At 36.9% G+C, this 14,516-nt stretch overlaps 3 protein-coding genes across 3 annotated transcripts in view; 1 reads left to right on the top strand and 2 right to left on the bottom strand.

Annotated features, from left to right (window-relative positions):
• LOC119616591 (dicentracin-like) overlaps positions 1-799 on the bottom strand; it is a 2,526-nt gene extending 1,727 nt beyond the window's left edge. Inside the window, exon 1 of the mRNA XM_037981539.1 lies at positions 675-799. The gene's annotated coding sequence lies outside the window, so the exon portion shown is untranslated. The remainder of the gene's footprint in view (positions 1-674) is intronic.
• LOC108244864 (exostosin-1) overlaps positions 1-14,516 on the top strand; it is a 185,402-nt gene that overhangs the window by 115,918 nt on the left and 54,968 nt on the right. The gene's annotated exons all lie outside the window — the stretch shown is intronic.
• Positions 3,239-4,691, bottom strand: LOC108249028 (moronecidin-like). The gene is made up of 3 exons (XM_017438166.2): positions 4,578-4,691; positions 3,805-3,921; positions 3,239-3,662 (listed from the first exon to the last, which is right to left on the bottom strand). Exons 2-3 carry the CDS (start codon positions 3,918-3,920, stop codon positions 3,419-3,421), a joined length of 360 nt encoding a protein of 119 aa, XP_017293655.1. The 5' UTR covers position 3,921; positions 4,578-4,691; the 3' UTR covers positions 3,239-3,418.

Genomic DNA, 14,516 nt, shown 5'->3' with positions numbered 1-14,516 from the left:
TTCGCCATTCGGTCATGCCTACATCATTCAGGCACCAGTCAGTGCTGAGAGCAGGATTCTGCATCATGTTGTTCTGTCATCTGACACAGGCTTAAATTAGTATGAGTGAAAGAGAAGAAAGGACAACCTCCAACAGGAAAACAGGTTATTGAAGTTTGAAGTTAAGGAATAATAAAAATAATAATAAGAATTCCACGAAATACAATAGGCCTTCGCAGCGCTGTCGCTGCTCGGGCCTAATAAGAAGAATAAGAATTCCACGAAATACAATAGGCCTTCGCAGCGCTGTCGCTGCTCGGGCCTAAATACAAAGTCTGTTTTTTATATTTAAAAAAAAAAAGAATGTTTCAGTGTTGCTCCTTTAGTTCTTATAACATCTTAAAGCCACATACAGGATGCTCTGATCAGTTGTCAAATGTAGCTTAAAGAAAAAGCAAAAACAAAGTTTTTTTTTTTCTTGTTCTTCAAATATGTTAACTCTGAAGTGACATCTGGTTAAAATAGTTTTGGTTAAGACCTTTCTTTTTAAATCAAACCCCAATTCTTGTGAAGGGAAACATAAATATATCAAATAATCTAACTTACCATTATGAAGCTATTCAGCAAACATTATAAGCTACAGTTTTACTTTTTCTTCTTCACGTATAAGTATGGCTGATGTGTTTAGTTCTTACCTTAACACAGATTCAGAGTTGTAGTCACCAGAATGTTGTCTGAACGGTGAAAGAACTACAGGTTGTAGAACTATGTTTACTGATAGGCTTGAATCTTTTTATATGTGTGGTAGTACTGACCTGATTTCATCATTATGCAACATTTTGCAATAATACAAAAAAAAGGTCATTAGTAGTCCCTCATTGGTCAGACAGTTTCTCATTTTCATACTTAACTCAATTAGTCGACAGTTCACTTCCTTTTGAGCAGTTTTAATTTGGTGCATGTGCATCAGTAATAAGACAATAGAGAAACATATCTGTACTGAAACTCAAGATCAGTGAAGTCTATTGAGAGACATATTTAGTTGAGGTCAACATTTTCACGACTGTTAAAGATGACAGTAGTTTATGATATAAACTGAAGATTTTATCTCAAATTTCTTAATGTTTGTGGCTTCCTTAGGGGCTGATAAGAAAATACTCATGCCTTAGAAAGCTTTGTTTACAAATAACCTTCATGTTTCATAAATAAACTTTTGTTTGGCGTTGCGAGTAGCTCCTCATCCTCCTGAGGTTTGACTCAAGGGGGTAAAAATCAGACATCTGCCAGCTGAAAAGTTGTCAGTTCAAGTTCAGCTGCCTCCACTACATGTTGACTCCTGGGTAAAACACTAAACCAGTAAATGTGATCCAGTTAATCTGAATTTTACTAATCAGTTTTAGTGTTTCAACACCTCACAATGATGAGAACAGCCAGCTAATCGTCTCTGCTGTGTGGCACAGATGTGGCAAAGAAGTCAACCACAGTAAAAAAAAAAAAAAAACATTCACAGTAAAACAATAAATTTAAAGTTCCACAATATTCAAATGGTTTCTGTTGGCAAAACAAGTTAATTTCCGTCAGCATGCGTTTAACTGAAACAGCAGTAATACCTGTAACAACCATCAGTCTTATCAAAACAGGGGATTTTTAAGTAGCTCCTTTCTGAAATTGTTTTGTTTTTAACAAAAGAGGTGTTGAGATGTGTTATGTTTTTCAAAGTGATGTAACTAAAAGTTAAAAAGCCCCTTTAGTAGATCTTGATAAATCAACAGAATAATAAACTATAGGGTTGACCAATAAAAATAAGATTTGTCAGGTATCCAAAAATACCGACAGTATTGCTTTGATTACTGTCCCTAAAAACTCTGCTGCAAATTCAATCCCAGCCATGCTCGAATAATACGAAGCTGTAGTTACATATGTGCACATAATGTTGATGGATGAAGAGTCTTTTGCTGCTGTTGCTTCATTGTAGCTGTAGTTTCTCTGTAGGTGATGCTTACTGTTTAGGAGTGGGACTGTGGGAATCATGGTAGACATCAGTGTAGACAACAACACAGCTAAATCTATCAAAACATGTTACTGCCTTTTATTACCCACCCAACAAATGGCAAACATATCTAATTTGAATCAGTGAGGGATTAACAGGCTTCTGCAGAACATGAAGAAGTAATTTAACCACTGAATCAGGTGTGTTGGAGCAGAGAAACAAGTAACACATGCAGGATGGTGGCCCTCGAGGACCAGGATTGGAGATCCCTGAGTTAAGGGACTGTGTGTATTCTCGGTCGAAGCTCCTTCTCTGCTGCCTCACTCCAGTTGCGTTGTGGCCTAATATTTCACATGGTTGTTAGTTCACAAAATCATCTGAAAAAGAACTCGTACACTATCCTCATATCTGCGCTTTTTTGTTCCCATCCGCCTAAATTTCTTTCAGCTTTTTCCTACAATGCTAAGACCACTGAGTTTGAGTTTAAAATCAATGGTTGACGAAGTACAATTAGAATAAAACACTGTCTGTCTTGGATTATTGGCAGCCAATCATGATTGTAGTTTTTAATGTTGCAAATACTAAATTCCTGAACGAAAGGGGCAGGGTTTGTACTGTGCAAATAAAAAAGATAACAGACTTTTTGAGGTGTTAATAATAAGCTGTAAGTCACTCCCTTTGTGAAGTTTCAGAGAGTAGAAACAAGATGCCACTTCAAGAGTGGTCTCCTGCATGTGTCCAATGGTTTTAGCACACTTTTTGCCAAAAACTTAAGGAAATAAGATCCTGAATCTAATTATACCTATGGGAGAATCAGGGCATATTTACACCAATGCTTCGACTTCTTAGAAACAAGCAAAAAACTGTTGGACCTATTCTGTATCAGGCAAATTTTTCCAAATAATGCAAGACTAAATTGATCTTTTTTAGACTTAGAAGAAAGTATTAAGTTAATAATTTATTTTTTTCCTTTTCTCAACAAAATACTAAAATGTCGGAGCAATAGAAATTTAAAAATAAATGTAATGTAAACATGTAACTTGGATACATGCATGTCTTTTTTTCCTATAGTATAAAAACCCAAACAATCTATGCTGTGGTTTTGAATCTTTGTGCCGAAATGATCTACATGATCTACATGTTAGCAAGCATTAGATTGGAATAAAACGTGTAGATTATTTCCATTACTCTGAGCAAAATACACACAATCCTCTACTTTCTTAGATCTCATAACCACTTTTTTTAAATAAGAGACAAAGACTCTGCAAAGACTGTGCTTCTCATTTATTAAACTGCTTGAATTTTACCAAACAGAAAATATAATCATGTTTTTTTTTTCCAACAGCGAGACGTTACAAATACATTTTCAAGAACAGCTTGGCCAAGTTGATTTACTCTTATTTGTTAAAGAGCGAGAAACCAAAGCCTCTTCATGTTACCTTCTCAAGTCTACTCGAAGTGACGTCTTGCTGTCTTGTAATTACGCTGGTCCTGCTTCTGCTGGTCCAGCTTCTGCTGGTCCAGCTTCTGGTCCAGTTTCATGTCTTGCTCCTCAGCTAGCTGCTGGACTAGCTGAGCAGCTAGCTCCTGATCTAGCTGCTCTAGCTGCTGCTCTAGCTGCTGCTCCAGCTGCTTCAGATCTGCTTGCTCCTCTCCATGATGTCTTCTTTTGTTGCGAAGGCCATTAAGAAGGCTTGAAAGGGAAAGACGTGTTTATTACCACATGAGAAATAACAGCAGTAGTTGTCATTAAGAAAAAAAACGGAAGGATTTCTGATAAGAATAGCAGATAATACATTCATTAATTTTAAAATGCCATCGGCAGATGTTCTTACCTACTAACGGCACTAATGCCCCAAAGGGCTGGTTTGATAAAATGAAGCCATCCCTCTCCAGGCTCAGCCATCAGGACAACCATGGACAACACGAGAAACACCGCGGCACACTTCATCCTGCAGACAAACACAATCACACTGTGCAATTCTAATCTCTAGGGCCTTTTAATTTAAGATGAGATTTTCCCATTTCTTCAGCATTTTAACAGGATTATTTTGTACATATTGGTCATACAAATTGTCTTTTAAAAGTAGCTGCCTGATTTTTCTGGGGAAGTGCGATGACTGGCAAGCCATCAGAGTGGCAGAGGTTCAATTTTTTTAAACTCAAAACCTTGATTTGATTGTGTCTTTTGTTGGGATTAGTCTTTGATTGCTTTGGATGTTGATTGTCTTCCAGGTGTGTCTGACTGAGAAAAGTGTTGGATGTTTGCATAGCTGCAAGCCGTCATTTAGAAGCCTGCTGCAGCTTTTATTGACTGCCACCCTTTATGAATCATAAGGAATATTTACGATTTAAATAAGGAAAATAGAAAATGTAACAAACTTCTGTGTTGGTACAAGTACTGCAACTTTCAGAACAAATCCATGACGCCTTCCTTAATTATATTTGTCTTTAACAAACATTTTTGAATTGTTTTAAAAAAGACTTCTTGGCATAATTTCCCTTTAAGCCACTTTTACTTATCCCCTAATAATCAGTCAAATCAGATTTTAAAAGATCTACATTTCTCCTGCATTAAGATGTAAATATGGCCGCATTTCAGTCTTACCTGTTTCACTGATTCAGAGTTGCAGTCACAGCTGATGATGGCATCAAAGGCTACGGAGACTTGTGCATACCTGTGGATTCTTCCACGTTTTATATACATACAGGTTGATTTCAATATTGTGAAACATTTTGCAAGGTTGCTAAACGGGGAGAACCTGAGGTCTTGGCAGCTTTCGCCATTTTCCCCCAGACTTGTTGGCATTTTTAAAGTGGGCAAACAGTTTAACCAGCTTTTGTGGTGCAACTCTAAAAGTCATCTTGGCCTTCAAAATGGAGATTAAGATCTGAGTTTGTCAACTTTCATTGCTAAGGAGATATACTGTAGGGCTGCCATTACAACTATTTTTATTTCGATTGATCTAAAGTGACTTATTTTCCTCATTATTTTCAACAGTTTTATTTCAGTTCATTTGATTTTCAACAATGAACATTGGCATTTATAATAACTCACAAAATAATTGCCAACAGAATTTTCAGGAGAGTTCAGCGTCCACGAACCACTTCCACATTCTCAGTTTGCATCAGAAAGATCAGTTTATGCACATTGGGGGCGTTAACATAGCACTTTGACAGATACTTTTTTCTGTTCTGCATATCTTTTGAGTCCTTACGTTTGTGCAACACATGAAATTTAAATTAACCTCTGAGATCTGCTGCTGAGATCCTGGTTACCAGACAGTACAGGATAAACCCTCAGGTTTCAAGCCTTTGTAACAATTGTTCTGATCTGTTCTGGCAACACTTAATTTTGAGCATTTTGTGACTATAGAGGAAACATTTAAAACATAAAGTAGATCTTTTAAGGTGGTATTTTGGTGGGCAAAGCAATGTTTTGAACAACCAGTTTTCTAGGCCAGGAGTCTCCAATCCTGGTCCTGGAGGGCCTCTATCTTGTATGTTTTCCTTGTTTCTCTGCTCCAACACACCTGATTCAGTGGTTAAATTACCTCATGTTCTGCAGAAGCCTGTTAATCACCCATTGATTCAAATCAGGTGTGTTGGAGCAGAGGAACAAGTAAAACCTGCAGGATGGTGGCCCTCGAGGACCAGGATTGGAGACCACTGGTCTAGGCCATACCAGAGCATTATATAAAACAACTAGAGTGCCCATCCCGCCCTCGACGACTGATTATTCTAAGAAATTTTGTCTCATAAACCTTTTGAACATATTTGAGATTCAATAAATAAGACTGCAACTCATGCAAGTAAATTGATAAGCCCCACAAACAGTTTGAGACACTTTGGAGACTCCCTGAAAGCTGCTCACCAACTCATTGCAAACAGTCCCAACCCAGTGAGATTCCACCTTTAGGAGTACCTGTGAACATCTGAAAGGAACATAATTATAACCTTACAACCATCAAACCTTAGAAACATCCAACCTTAACCTAATATAAGGTTTTAAGAAGTAAATTAAGATTCTCGTGGAAGGTGAACTGTGTTGTTTTTATGGTTGATGTATGATAAAAATGATCACAACCTTCCTAATCTATGGGTTATATTAGTCTTGGAGTATTGTGAGTTTCTAGGTTGTTTGTTTTTTTTCAATTTCTTCCTTTTTTATTGTTTGGAACAAGCATCTCATACCATACCTTTATTACATTTAAGTACATGTTGGTGCCTTATAAATTATTCAGCTGTGAAACATATTTAAAATATGTTGTGCTAAGAGGCATATTTACATTTTAGTTCATGTGAGAGTGCTGACTTTAATTCTGCCTCATGTTAAACAAACTCAGATATCTGTTAACAAATTAAAACATTTAGTTTTTTTCCTTTTGGTTTGTGTGTAGAGGGTGTGCATGGCTGTGCTTGTGTGGTGGATGTGCGATACGAGTGGGTCAATGACAACGCAGAGTCCTTGCTGTATCACTGTGAGCAGCTTGATTACTATCTTATCACTTCCCTGAGCTCCATTTCCTCTTTCTTGCCTTTTAGAGGAACCAGCTGTGAGAAGCTTCAAAGACGGCCAGTAAAGGGAAATGGTTGTTACTAAGCTGCTTTTAGAAGTGATGTTTGACGCCAATGAATCTGAAGGGTCGACATTTTATATTTCGGTCTTAGAAACTGGTGCAGTAATTTGATTACGAGGTTATTCGTTCAAAGTTTGCCGTTATAAACGTGATATCAGCTTCATTCTAACAGATCTATCAGACATGACTGGTTATCTCACTTGAACAGTGCCATTCGACCCAGACGGCAGACGTAGCATCAAACACAAACCCTCAGCTGGTGGTTTGATCCTGGAGGTGTTTTTATGTTTGTGTCAAATTCAGTTGGGATACGACCAAAAACCTAAAGAATACCAACAATAACTGCAAAAAGCAATCATTACCAACAACAGAAAATCCTCTTTGCACTTAAATATAAATACGGTTTTATTGGAATGATTTGTTTTTGAGTAGTGCTCTTGTTGTCTTTACTGATATAATAATTAAAGACCTAAAATTCCTAGAAGGAATGCATATCGCCCGCAACCTTTTAATGCTGGAGTTTCAAACTATGACATTATGTTAAGAAATAGTTTTTGTGGCAGTTTTGGTCAAACTTTGACTGGACAAACTATTAGCTCGATATCTAAACAATTAACTGAATCATACCTTTTTTTGTGTGTTGGCTCTGGTGGCCATCTTGAATTCCGTTGGTTCCAGATGTTAATGTACCTCAATGATTACTTTCTCCAAGTTTCATTAAATGTGTCCAGTGGTTTATGAAGGGTTTATTTTGGTAAAAAACACGTGAGCAAAGAACCGGACAAAAACATTATCGCCCGCCTTCGCCTTTGAGTGACGTGCGGTAACATAATGGTTTGATTAATTTACGTGCAATACTTTTGCTTTAGCGTTCATATCTTTTTTTTGTACACTTTCTGGCATCACCTCCATCTTTGTATGTTTAGTAAAACTGATGAAAATTAGTTTCTTCAATCAGCAGACCTTTGTCTTTTCAATAAAAAAGAGCTGAAATCTTTTCTTGATCACATGTTCAGAATTTGAGATTTTAATTGCTCTCAATAAATGTAGCGTTATTTAATTTTTATAAAAAGTTAGTGAAGTCTTTACGTGACACTACAAGAGTCAGTTTGGGTTAACCTCCAGATTGAAAACAAAATAAAAAGGCAGCCTCCTGAGGTGGCTTCACGCTCGAGACGGGGCGGATGTGTTTGGTTTCTAACATGTAAAGTGAAGAAAATAAAAACCCCTTGGGAAGATCCTGACAAACCAACAGAGAAAAGGAATCCATTTGAGATTTGAGTCCATCTCAAATGGATGTCAGTTCACAGCTTCAGCTGAAAAACAAAAGGAAACCATCCTTAGATTGGTTTTATTCTTTCCTGATCTAATCCCCCTCATCCCTCTTCTATAAAAGATATAGTTGTCTTTTATTATTAAATGTAGTTTAAGCTCAGTACATTAAGTTTTGATTAAAAATGAAGCTTATCATACAGTTCTTTAACCCTTTTGTGCTGCAAAACATTTTAAGTAATACATCAATCAGTCTCTTATAAACAGCTTTAAGTTTTATTTAAAAACATGTCTCCAAACTGCAAAGTTACAGATTATAAAAATGTCATTTTTGTTTAAATAACTTTTTTAATTTTTCATGTTTTTTGGTTAATCATTTCACAACAGCATAAAAGTTACAAAACTCAGAAGTGTTAGGACTATCACTTGTTCGCAGAAGATATTGCATTATTCAGCATTTTAAATAGTTAAAAAACATCAAACCACAGATACAGAGCTGTTGAGCAATAGTTTGTTCAAGCAGATGTTTTTTTTTTTCCTGTAAAGACTAAACAAAAGAGAAGTGATGTGAAACAATGAATTTCCAAGAACTACTTTTGAAAGTTTCTTTAAAATCTGTCCAGTTATTCGTGACAAATTTTAATAACAAACACACAAAAGTGGGCAAACTCAAATGTGTGAAAACAGACAAATTTTCCTTGAATCCACTTTAAGCTGCACGTGTGGAAACTAGAAAGGTTAGAGAAATGAACCAAATTAGGATGGTTTCCAACCAATGATGCATGTAGTTTTTTCAGTCTTTTATAAACAGCTTTAGGTTTTATTTTTAAAAAATAAAACATGTTTGCAGAGTTACAGATTGCAAGAAAATTGCCTCTTTTTTTTTTTTGGTTGGTTAACATCTTTTACATCTTTTGTCAGCAAAATTACAAAACTCAGAAGTGTCAGGACGATCAGTTTGTTTGCAGAACATAGTGCATTAATCAGCATCTTTTTGTATTTACATATTTGAAACCATCAAACCACAGAAAAGGAGCAACTTAGCAATGGTTTAATCAAGCAATTCTAAGTAAAAAAAAAATGAAGCAACGTGAAATGATGCCTCTGAAGGAGCTGCAGAATGATTCTTGATGTTAAGGCCTTTAAGCAGAGTCTTCGAATTTATGTGTTTTATTATTTTATCCAAGTACTCAGATGTCAACATTTAACACAAATTTGATTTCTGTAGATTTTTGAGACTCTCCATTTTCACGACCCCCACCGTAACCACTGAATTATAACCTTATATTTTAAACTGCACAAGAACCAGCAGCTATCCGATAACGACAGTGGAGAATTGTTGAATAGAAGCATTTTTGTTGCTAAAAGGAAAGAAAGAGTAAAACTGAGCAAGTTAAAAATTCTCCTGAAAGTTACTTTTGTGCGTCCTATTAGTCTGTTCCTCCTCCCTCCTAACCTCGCAGGGAGGTTGGAAAGGAGGTAAAGAAAACGATCCAGAGTTGCATCTGCTGTGCCCCGTTCCATGTGTCCAAGCATGGATGCCAGAGTACACCCTGCAAACCTCACAGAGCCCACCGGCTTCAGCAGCACAAGCATTATGGGATGCTACGGAAACAAGAGCAAGTGGGGAAAAACGGTTCATCCAGTACCTGTAACGTACCTTTTCAAATACTTTCTAAGGCTTTAAAAATAAATCTGTGTAAGAAACCACCTGCTCTGCCAAGCTGGTGAAAACGTGACCATGTGGAGATATTTTTATGTTTACACACTCCTGAAATCTAGTCTTGTTGTTTATTAAACTCTAAGAGACACAACATGTCGCCCACATGTTGCTCTGTGCCGAGCTCATGAGATTTCCTTACATTTTTACAACCAAATCAGATTCATATATCGTGCGTTCTGCGATTTAGCCTTTGTCATTTGTTTTCTTGAAGGTCAGCTGGTTGTGTTACTGCTATAATGTCAAACTCTTCTTTGCTTTTTTTCGATTTAAAATACAGAAACTGTCCAGACTTGTAACCAAACGTTTGCGTTTAGAAAGCAGACCTGAGAACCATAAACATGCAGCCTGACTGCTTTTACTGCCTCTAAAGAAAGTTTTGTCTAAGCTGTCGTTATTCCCAGGAGTCTAAGAACGGCGCAGTATTCGCCACACATTCCTCTGCTCTTTGCTTTCTATTACACATGTAGTAGTAGTCACACTCCGTCTGCTCTCTGCAGGGTATTTGGAGGTCTTGATGCCACTCACTGGCTATTGAAAAATGACCCCAAGAGGCCCAGCTTTGGCCTAATCCCTACTTGAAAGCTATCCTTCCTCTAATTCAATCCCTCTTTAAACCCTCACTAGAGACAGAGTGGTGCATAACAAAACACTCTCACACACCTGGATTAAAGCAGCGTGTCCAGCAGCACACTGGAACTGAATAATAACACGGACATCAACGGGATCAGGAGCTAACATTTAAAGCACAGATTTAGCTGCTTACAGTGACGTTGATTATAGGAAAAGTGCTACGGAGGAATGATAATTTTTACTTTTAGAATTTGGAGTCAGTTTAGGTTTTATGAAGTCAGAACAATTTCAGTTTGGAGAGATTCTCATGGAGGCTCATTAGTCACCTAAAACAACTCAAATCTCCAGTTTAGTAGCTGTGTCTCATTTGCATCAAACTGAACAATGAACCTCAGAGTGTTTCAGCCATAATAGTTGTTCCAACCTGGTCTTCTGTGTGTTTAAGAGTTCAGCATCATATTTCAAAACAAACCTGGTCTGAGTGACTATCTGATTCAAAAGTGATGTGATGTAAAACACAAACAGTAAATTAGATTTAAAGGTTTCTGTTGGTTTAGATGGTGGAAATGTCCTCTTTATTGGGCTTTAAGCACACAAAGTCATTAAGAAAAAGTACTTGAATGATCCTGGTCCCCATTTTATGCTTTGACCCTGACGAGACAGGATTCTCCTGATAAATGCAACTTTTTAAACTCCTGCCCTCTACGCTTCTGTGTTACCAAATTCTATCTCCAAGATGAATAAAGTGTGCAGCTCTAAAAGTTCCCTGTGGCTAACTGTAGCTAACAGTTCTGGTTCCTGTTATACAGACCTCACTGAACTCCGAGGAGCTTCAAGGTTCCTGATGTTTCAGACTTCAGACTCCTACAGAATAGTTGCCATTGTAATTTGGTTACCTTTTCCATTGCCAACATACTTCTCATATTTTTAGGTCACTTCTTAAATTTACCTTTAATGTAAGATAAACTTAGCACTTAGGTGAAGTTACGGCTTGATATTTTTAGATGACACGGTATCGTTGAGCAAATAAGTGAGTGTGGTCTGACTCGTCCATGCTTGAGCCAAAAACAATATAATGACTTCTTAAAGAAGAAATACTGCAGCATCCCTGTTAGCCTATTTCAATTAAGATTAACAGCCTAGCCTTCCTTGAAAGTATGCATACCACCCCCCACCGTTTATAAACTAAGATCATATGTTGAGAAGTGGAGCTGTAGACATTTTGGTCAAACTTTGTGCGTAACGTTATTTTCAGTGTTATGCAAGGTTGCGAGATGTCGCGCTCAGAGTTCGTTGTGTATGACTCTCAGCTACTACCGCAGCAAATTTTAGTTAAATATCTGCTGCAGTAGCTCGGTGGTCAGGGCTGCGGTCTTGTTTCTGGTTCGAGCTCAGGTTGTGGCATCCGGGGTAAAAGTTTGCTCGCTGTGGCGACCCCTGAAGAAGGGAGCAGCTGAAAACTGACTGAGTTACAACCATTTTTAAGGTCACGTGGCTGTGGCAGCCATGTTGAATTGGAATTACTCCAAAAGGTAATCAACTGTAGATGATTAGTCCAGTGGTTGATGAAATATTTTGGTAACAGAGGCACACAGACAGAAGCAAAAACATTATCACCCTTCCTTTGTCTTTAGGTTTTAAAGAAGGTATGAGTGCAGGTTCCTCTGATGTTGCAGACCTGGTATATCTCAGCATTTCTGCTGGTTTAGTTTTAATTCAGTCCTATTTTCAGCTTCATTTAATCCTACATTAGTTCTTTATTTGGCAGGAGGACATGACATTGAGCTTGTCAGATAATTTTCTTCATATCCAAAATGTTTTTGAGAGTAAAAACAACCGTTATAAATGCTTTCAGTTAAAAATACACGTTTGACTCATCTGAATTTGATTTTCAAACAAGACTGACCATGTTTAATAGTTTACACCAGAGTGATTCAGCACGACACTGCTCTGCATCAAGTCAACATTTCATAAAAAATAAGTTATTCATAGAAAAGATATAACTGGGGTAGAAATGGAAACGAGAGAATGCCTTTCAGAAGAAATTGACACGCTGGAAACTGCGGAGGTTGAAATAAAGCAGTCTGAGGAATAAACAGAAGCCAGCGCACCTTCTGTGATGTGTTTTTAGTTGTGCATGGCTGATGCTAAAGATAAAGAACAAAGATCCAACTCTTATGAGACATTATCAGCGTTTCATGAGAAAATGTTGCTTTCAGGCTTTTCTGCTGACTGTGCCAAAACATGCGACAAACTGAGTGAACGTGGATTTTCCTTGTTGGCGTCCAAAAAAAAAACATCTGAGGGTTTATTTTGACAACTTGCTCACTTTTGTTTCTGATGGAGGAGCAGCTAGAAACACAGGAGGGATTCTTTTGTTTTTAAATGTTTGACATCCCAGTTTGATACCATGTCAGGATAACAAAACACCTACACACTTTGTTTTGTGCTCCTTTTAAAAAAATATATATATAAAATGCAAAAATCAAAATGATATGTGTGTGAGAACTCACAGATTGTTACGATTTATTTTAACATACACAGACATTATTAACTAAAATCTGTTTGACATATTTTAAATAAAAAGCGAGTTAGGGGTTAATTATCTTTATATGCAGTTAGGTTGTACAGTCTATAAGCTCCCCCAAGAGGACAAATTACTAAAATACTGTGAATAGGCATCAGGTGGTTTAACTGAGATAAATACCATGAAATTGTGGTTTTAAAACAAATTTAAAAGCATTATTTATTTGTTTTTATTTAACAACAAAAGTGAAAATTGTTTTCCTACTTCTGTCTTAATAATGTCCCATACTGCTTAGTAATTATATAATAGGTGTAATATTATATATATTTGTAGGTATTTTAATATTATTGCTCAGAAATAAATAAGGAGATAAAAAGAGCATGTTGACAGTCAGTGAGGACAGATTTTAAACCAATTTATGATCAACTTTTTTTATTCATAATGTTTTTATTTACAATTAAATTTAAAGCCAAGGTCACCTGACAGCTGATTAGTTAATTATCGAAGTCATTAACTTCCCTAACGAGTGTGTAGTAAGGTGTATTTACACCCCCTGCTAACATGCTAATGCTTATAGCTTGTTGCAAATATTTGTTTCAGAACGATGTTACCTGTAAAAAAAAAAAAAAAAAAAAAAAAAAAAAAGATTGGCGTTACCATAACTGACTGTTATCGGCCAGATGAAATGTACAACTAACTGACCAGCTTTTATTTTTTAACGAGGATAAAAGTTTAGTTGAATTTCCGTTTCGGCTGCAGTTGACAACTGAATGACGGCTCAGAGGAACAGGTCCGGTAATGGAGGGGGGGGGGACAACAACAACAACATCATTGTGTACCATAAAACCAGTAATAAAAAGAAAAGTAGAAAGAGTTTGACTCCAAACTGGTAAGACAGGCAAAACTATGTTGAAAAGAAACTGTTTATTGCTTAGAAAGTTAACAAACAAGAATGTTTTATCGTTTTTGAGCGAAATTAATTCAAAGAGAAGATGAGAGAGAAGAATTTGTAAACACATGCTTGGCGTTTATGTTTATTGGTCTCATATTAAAGTAACTGTGAAAAAGCATAAAACTAGTTTGGAATCTGGTTTAAACTAAACATTCTTGGTTTTGCGAATTATGCAGCTTTGAGTTTTCATTTTATGTGTGTGGTTTTTTTTTTTAGTGGTCTTTTTTCAGCATCATCACATTTGTACGGTTTGTTTACGACTTTGTTGTTTTTCTACAACTTCAGAGACTCTTCAGAAAGTCTCTTAGCGATGACATTGGTGTCAAAGTCAACGAATCATTTTGTGGAAATACAGAGAGTTGAAATGATGTGGGAGGCACAAGGAATGGATTCTCAACGCTGCCTTCCAAAGGCACGGCCTGCTCCTTAGGCTTTGATATACAGCAAAACACACACACACACTCGCACGCTTGGTGAAGCTCTACATCATCATCACTGCCACGGAGCATGGAAGATGAAAAACCCATGAGTGCACACATTTTGATTCTTAAATCAACAGTGTTTTGATTTTGGTTTTGCTACAGCAGAGCGTGAAGTGGCTTATTATCTGCTTCATTACAGACAGAAGGCCTGTGTGTGTGTGTGTGAGTGTGTGAGACATTTTGTGCGTGCCATAAAGGTAACCAAGCCTATCTCATTGAGTTTTTATTTTTTAGACTAGTACAGTTTTGTTTTTTTTATTCCTCGGCTGTGGAGGTGGAAACCTCTTTCATCAAGTGAACAAACCATCAGAAATACTTTATCACACAGAAACATTTCTGAACATAAACACTGACAATGTCAGACTCTTCAAAAATCACTCTTACTGCGTAAAGCTGCAACTGCACCTTCTGAATCCCGTCTACCTTTTTAGCTTCAGCCAG

Source organism: Kryptolebias marmoratus, linkage group LG19 (assembly GCF_001649575.2).
Source record: "Kryptolebias marmoratus isolate JLee-2015 linkage group LG19, ASM164957v2, whole genome shotgun sequence".
Classification (NCBI taxonomy): domain Eukaryota; kingdom Metazoa; phylum Chordata; class Actinopteri; order Cyprinodontiformes; family Rivulidae; genus Kryptolebias; species Kryptolebias marmoratus.
Note: the sequence above shows the minus strand (reverse complement) of the source record. Positions and strands in the feature narration are given on the sequence as shown.